The sequence below is a fragment of the Cucumis sativus genome, chromosome 3, assembly GCF_000004075.3.
Source record: "Cucumis sativus cultivar 9930 chromosome 3, Cucumber_9930_V3, whole genome shotgun sequence".
NCBI lineage: Eukaryota > Viridiplantae > Streptophyta > Magnoliopsida > Cucurbitales > Cucurbitaceae > Cucumis > Cucumis sativus.
Genome location: NC_026657.2, coordinates 27,055,143 through 27,061,782, shown reverse-complemented (window position 1 = coordinate 27,061,782; position 6,640 = coordinate 27,055,143). Strand labels below are relative to the sequence as shown.

Below are 6,640 nucleotides of genomic sequence, written 5' to 3'. Positions count from 1 at the left end.
TAGGAAAACTTAAAAGAGGAAAGAATGGTTATGGATGGTGGGGTTTTAGCCGTGAAAGAAAGAAATAAAATAAAAGAAAAGAGGTACGAATTCCAATGGGTTTTGCCTTTCAATTACAGAAACACAGAACAGAGCTGAGAATATAAAGACGAGGGAGAGCAACAGAGCAGAAACAAGAACAACCCCCCCTTTCTTTTTTCTTTTTTCTTTTTCTTTTCACTCTCTATTTTTATTTATTTGAAAAGAAAATTTAATTTTCGTCATCCTAGTTTGTTAAAAAAATAAATAAAAATACATCCCCCAATGCCCCTAAAATCCAAATCCCCATAAATAAATAGATAAATACCAATGTCCCTTCCCATTATCACGATTTTTTATGTCTTTCCTCCTTTCTTCTTTCCAACTCCAACCCACACCCTTCTCCGCGATTTAAAACCCCATCTCACGATTATTATTAATATTAATAAATAGTTATGAGTAATTGGTTGGGTTTTTCTCTTACTCCTCATCTCAGAATCCATGATTCCACCACCGCCACCGCCACCCCCACCCCCACCCCCACCGCCGATGAACAACCCAACACCGCCGCCTTCCCCCATCTCATGCCTCTCCGCTCCGATGGAACTCTTTGTATCTCCGCTCCCCACGGTATTTTTCTTTCTTATCAATCTCCACTATAAAATACACAGCACATTATTTTTCAAAAATAAAATTTTAATTGTGTGTCGGTTGTGTGTGTGTGTGTGTGTGTGTTTTCTTTTCTCCTTTTTTTTGAAGATTGGAGATCGTATGAGAATGAAGAGGAAAGTCCAAAACTTGAGGACTTTTTGGGGAATTGCTATTCAAACTCACTGGGAAATGATCAAAGCCATAGTAACAACGCCGCCGGCTTTATTCAACCCAATAATAATAGTAATAATAATGAGGATGATGATAATTACAATTACCAAGCCGATCAATCTCTAACTCCTAACAATACTAATGCAATTGACAAGTCTTGGTTGGGACCCACTTCACAAAATGGGTGTGGCTCCTTCCAATCTCTTTCTTTGGGCATGAGCCCAGCCAACTCTCAAAGCGACATAGCTTCATTCACTTCACCCCCATCCCCATCGCCGCCGCATATGGCTGCTGATTCCCGGAAAAGGCCTATGGCGGTAGCCAAGGCTTTTATCAAAGAACCTGTACCAAGAAAGTCCATTGATACTTTCGGACAAAGAACCTCCCAGTATCGCGGTGTCACAAGGTATCTTTCTTCTTCTTCTTCTTTATTATTTCATGTAAGATGAAAATTCATTTATGGGATTTTTTATATATATATATAAATTTTATTTGAGTATTTGGGGATTTTGGGTGTAGGCATAGATGGACAGGAAGATATGAGGCACATTTATGGGATAACAGCTGTAGAAAAGAGGGACAAACAAGGAAGGGAAGGCAAGGTAATTACCACCTCACTCTACATTTTTCTTTTTCCACTTTTTACAACAGTAATAATCAATATTTTATTTTTATTCTCTAATCTTCTCTATTTTACGACTAAAATAAATTTATTGGGGAGTAAATTTTCCTTTTTATTACCTAAAAGAAAATTGACATTGTTTTATTCCCATGCTTATACTAAGAAATTTTGTGTATTTTTCTAATATATATTAAACAAAATATGACTTTTTCTATAAGAAAGAAAAATAAAATGTGTATATGATATGTTTCATCTCCCTAAATTCAATTTTTGTATTTATTTTGGTTTTTAACATTCAATATTATATATTTTGTCAATAAGCTTTCTAATTTGTTCTTTGAATTTATCTAAACACAAAATCCAAAATTCCATACGACATAAAGCTCAAGTTTATAACTACCTTTAATTTTTTTATTTAAAATATTGTCATAAATCTAGTAGACAAAATTTTAAAATAAATCTTGAAAGTTAAGTGATAAACACAGTGAAAGTTTAGGAACTCTATAAATACAAATACAAACTTTGTGTTTAAAAACTGAACTTGAAACTCTTGACCATTTAAATAGGTGTTTTTTAGCGCACCAAAATCGCATATAATAGTTTATCAAAGTTTATTGTCGATAGACTATGACATTTTGCTTCTAAGTTTGTTTTTTTTTTTTTTTTACCATTGTTTTATTTCTGAGAAACAAAGAATTTTGGAGAAATAAACTAACAATTTTGATGTATTTTGTGCAAAAATTGTTGGTGGGAATGGCGGATCTGATTTGGTCGCATCAACCAAATATCCAATTATGCAGTTTATCTTGGTAGGTGAAGAGCTAGCTCCCATTTCTCTTTCATTATTTATCTAAAATTTATGGACCTACATTTTCCTTTTTCTTTTTTCTTTTCATTATTATGTTGTTATTTAATCCACCCATATCATTAAAGATTCTACATCTCATATTATTATCTCTATCCATTTCTTTATTGTTTGTGACATAACAATCATTCCATGTTTTCAACACACACTCACACAACACAAAAAGAAAAAGTGAAATATAGATTCGTTAAATATATATCTTGTTTATTAATCAGGGGGTTATGATAAAGAAGAAAAAGCGGCACGAGCTTACGATCTAGCTGCACTAAAATATTGGGGATCAACAACGCATATAAATTTTCCAGTAAGTTGAAACTGATATCGTCTACTTTGATTAATTTCTCCGGCCAGCTTGTTTCTTATATTTGTTTGAATATTTGGGATTTAGCTGAGCACTTATGAAAGTGAGCTGGATGAAATGAAGAACATGACCAGGCAAGAGTTTGTAGCCAATTTGAGAAGGTATTATACAAGAAAAATTCTTTGGTAATTTGTTCGATGGTGGTCGGGCCATCTTCTTTTGATTGCAATATTATTGTTTGAGATATATGAACTATCCTTCTTTATTTTTGGGTAAACAGGAAAAGCAGTGGATTCTCAAGAGGAGCCTCAATGTACAGAGGAGTTACAAGGTATGGCACAAACCAAAAAGGCAACTTTAATAATGGAGTTTCTCTTGTTTTTATTGCATGTTGTCCCAGCTGCAGTCTTTTTCAATTATCATTGGCAACACATTTAAATAATAACAATAAAAACAAACAAACAAACATAAATTTAATTAAACGTTTTCTTTCCTTTCACATTAACTTACTTGTCTACTTGTCTGTTACTATTAGACTATTAGTTTAATGAATGCTTCAAAAATTCCTTTCTTTTTCACTCATTGTCTATTAAAATTGTTTGGTTTGTTCTTTAAATGAGTGTTCTTTTGGGACAGACATCATCAACATGGAAGGTGGCAAGCTAGAATAGGAAGAGTAGCAGGAAATAAAGATTTGTACCTTGGGACATTTAGTGAGTAACAATTATGAATTCAATTAAATTGTGTATTATGTTGTATTATTTTTTTTCCCATTAGAGTTATTGTTTCCTAAAGGTACACAAGAGGAGGCTGCGGAGGCCTACGACATTGCGGCAATCAAGTTTAGGGGGACGAGTGCTGTGACAAATTTCGACATTAGTAGGTATGACGTAAAGAGGATTTGCTCTAGTTCGACTTTGATTGCTGGTGACCTTGCGAAACGTTCACCATTAAAGGACGGTACTCCCTCGACAACTGAAGACTATACCACTTGTGCTTCTCCATCATCGTCCTCACAGCCTCTCTTAGCCATTACGGATGGCAGTGCCGAGAGTCACCACGAGTTGGCTAACATGGTTTGGTGTGACAACGCTGTCGCAGATGATGTTAATCAACACCATGAGAATGTAGCAAAGATGGACAACGATTTGAGTTTGATGGGTTCAAGCAATAGAACGATAGATCCATCAACAAAGTGCTCTCCAGTGCAAAACAACGAGGAGTTTGGGATTGGGGTTGGGGGAGGAGAGTATTCGCAAGGATATTTTTCAATGCAAGAAGAAAAGTATGAAGAGGGGGATCAAAATAGGCAAATGAGTGTAACATTGGGTCATCATCATGCTCCAATGTTTGCTCTATGGAATCAATGAGCTTAGGGGGGGATTTAGGAAAGGGAAACTGTCTCTCTTCTTTTGATTGTACTTTTGGTATTAGTGACTATGGGGTTTTTTTTTTTTTTTTTTTTTGTTTAGGTTGGAGAGGCGATGGAAGTTAAAAGTTAAGATAGGTAATTAGTAGGGGTAGGATGGTAGGAATAGAATTTAGTTGGCAATAGTTTTAAGAGGTTAGAAAATGTTGGATTTTGATTTTGTTTCTCTTTTCCAACATTTTGTGGCAATGCTAAGTATAAAATTAAGGAGAAGTTGTGTTATTTTTCCTATATGGAAAAGAATTGGTTGAAGTGAATAATGAATTTATCTTAAAAAGAAAGAAAAAATAAAACAAAATATTGAAGGAAAAAGTTGGATGAACCATCAGCGTATCTTTCAGTCTTCAGTATGTTTGGTATAAAGCAATGAAACTATAATAAAAAAAAGAAGGTTGGGGTATGTTTGAAAGTATTTATGAAAAGTGAGTGTGTTGGAAGTGTTATTAGTGAGAGATGTAAATTAAAGTAGAGCAATAATGAACTAATATTTAATTTTATTTTTATTGAACTAATATTTATTTGAATATTTGGAGAAAAAAAGAAAGGAGAAAAATAGGATATTGAAAATAGGTATGAGGAATGGTGATAACGAGGTGCCTTAAATTGCGTGCCCTCTCTCTCTCTCTTCTCTCTCTCTGATGACATATTCCCGTTTTTCCTTTTAACTTTTCTCCCACTTTCTTTCTTCGAGCGTGCCATTCACGTTCCCTTTTTTGTCTTTATTTTACCCTAAAATTATTTTTTCTTTTTTCTTTTACTTACACATAATATTACCTTCATTTTCAATAAATACAATAAATCAAAAACTCATACAATCGGTCAAATTTTTAATATTTTGGATTTGTCCTTTCTTTCTCCATTTATTCTGTTTCTTTTTTATGCCATGTTTCTTTTTCTTTTTTTTTTCTTTTTTCTTCTCTTGTTTACACTTTGTTTATATTTATTTTTTAAAAATAATAAAGTATTATTTATTTCGTCATTGTACCAAATATAAAAGATATTGCTACACATTCTTGAATAAAAATTGTTTAACCAAATCCAAATGATGATATACCAATTAATCTTGAAAGAAATGGTTTGATATTACTATATAACTAGCGAAAAAAATGAATGATTGGATATTGTTTGTTTAAATTTAAGTAGTCATATCTCCCAAATCTAAACGATCTTGGACAAATCTCCTAGATCTAAAGGATATTTCATGATAAAGGATGTACCAAACATATTACATGCGAGTGGGTAATTAATGTTATGTTGATTAGAGGCATTTTTAGTATTTTTATTATGGACTTGTGAGTTTTTTTTGTTTTTAAAATTAGTCGAGTAAATATAACAGGGTTATTTGGAATCGAGTTGCATTAATTATAGAAGTTTTGTCAAAAATAAAAAAAATGGTAAATTATTTATACTCATCGAAGAAAACCACGAAAAAATTATTATATTTGGTTTTCTTTTAAATACTTTTGTGAAATGTTTTATTTTTGACCGTTTTTTTAATTATATATATAAATAATAGTTGATGGTTATTATTATTTTATTGTTTATAATAGTTTTAACTTATAATACTATTGTGAATGTAGTAAATAATGAAGTGGAGAAATTAGTTTGTAAACATAGGACTTTAGAAATAAAAATACCCTATTAACATCAACTATCATGATTCAAGCTTCCATCCAAATATCTTATAAATGATAGTCTATTGTTAGTACTAAACATGTTCTAGGGACTGTCTTCTTTTACATAGAAATTATTAAATTTTGATCAAAGAAATATAACTTTGACATAATCAAATTTAATACCTTTTCAAAATATTGAATTTTAAACTTATAAAAGTATAAACTAAGAGAAGTAATGTCCGTATTTGAGATGGCTAGTTGCTTATTATAATTTACGAGTTATTATTGTAATTCATTGTAATTGATGGTACTAATTAGAATCTTAGAGGTTTTGTATTCAAATGTTTCACTTTTAATGTGTACCCTACAAACAACTAAAAAAATATACATAATTGATTTTAGTGTTGTAGGCTATTTTCCCCTTTCATTAACCTTTAGTACACTTTTCTTTTTCATTATTTTCAAAATGTTAGTCTTAATTTATTCACTTTTACATAACTTTCAAAATTTTCATTTATTGAGAAATTCAAGTACTTACAAGCTAGGTCTATTTAAAAGTTCAATTTTGTCTCTAAAGAATATGAAATTTTAATAAACGTTACACTATCATAGACCTAAACCTAGACCTACTAGAGAAGGAAACATAGAAGTTGCTCTGGAACGTTTTAAACATTCTTCAGTTGATGTAAAAAACAAATTTTAAAATAAGTTAAGAGGAAAAGTATCAACTTATGCATTTCTAAACTACAACCATATTGTATCAATTATACAACTCCTTAATCTATCATTTAATCCCTCTTGAACATTTCATAAAAGTATCAATTCTTTTTGTTTAAAAATTATCCACACATCAATTTAAATCATGATGCATTTTAGTCACAATAACTTATAATAATGAAAAGAAATAGTGGAAATGGATGCAGTTATTAGAAACCAAATGTAGGTTGGAAACAATATATGATTTGAA

At 31.3% G+C, this 6,640-nt stretch overlaps 1 protein-coding gene across 1 annotated transcript; it reads left to right on the top strand.

Moving 5' to 3' along the window:
- The first annotated feature begins 228 nt into the window (after positions 1-228).
- LOC101205762 (AP2-like ethylene-responsive transcription factor AIL1) lies at positions 229-4,379 on the top strand. The gene is made up of 9 exons (XM_011653437.2): positions 229-648; positions 778-1,246; positions 1,360-1,442; positions 2,263-2,271; positions 2,543-2,631; positions 2,716-2,789; positions 2,909-2,959; positions 3,265-3,341; positions 3,424-4,379. The coding sequence occupies exons 1-9, from the start codon at positions 474-476 to the stop codon at positions 3,996-3,998; spliced, it is 1,602 nt and encodes a 533-aa protein (XP_011651739.2). The 5' UTR covers positions 229-473; the 3' UTR covers positions 3,999-4,379.
- Positions 4,380-6,640: the final 2,261 nt, after the last annotated feature.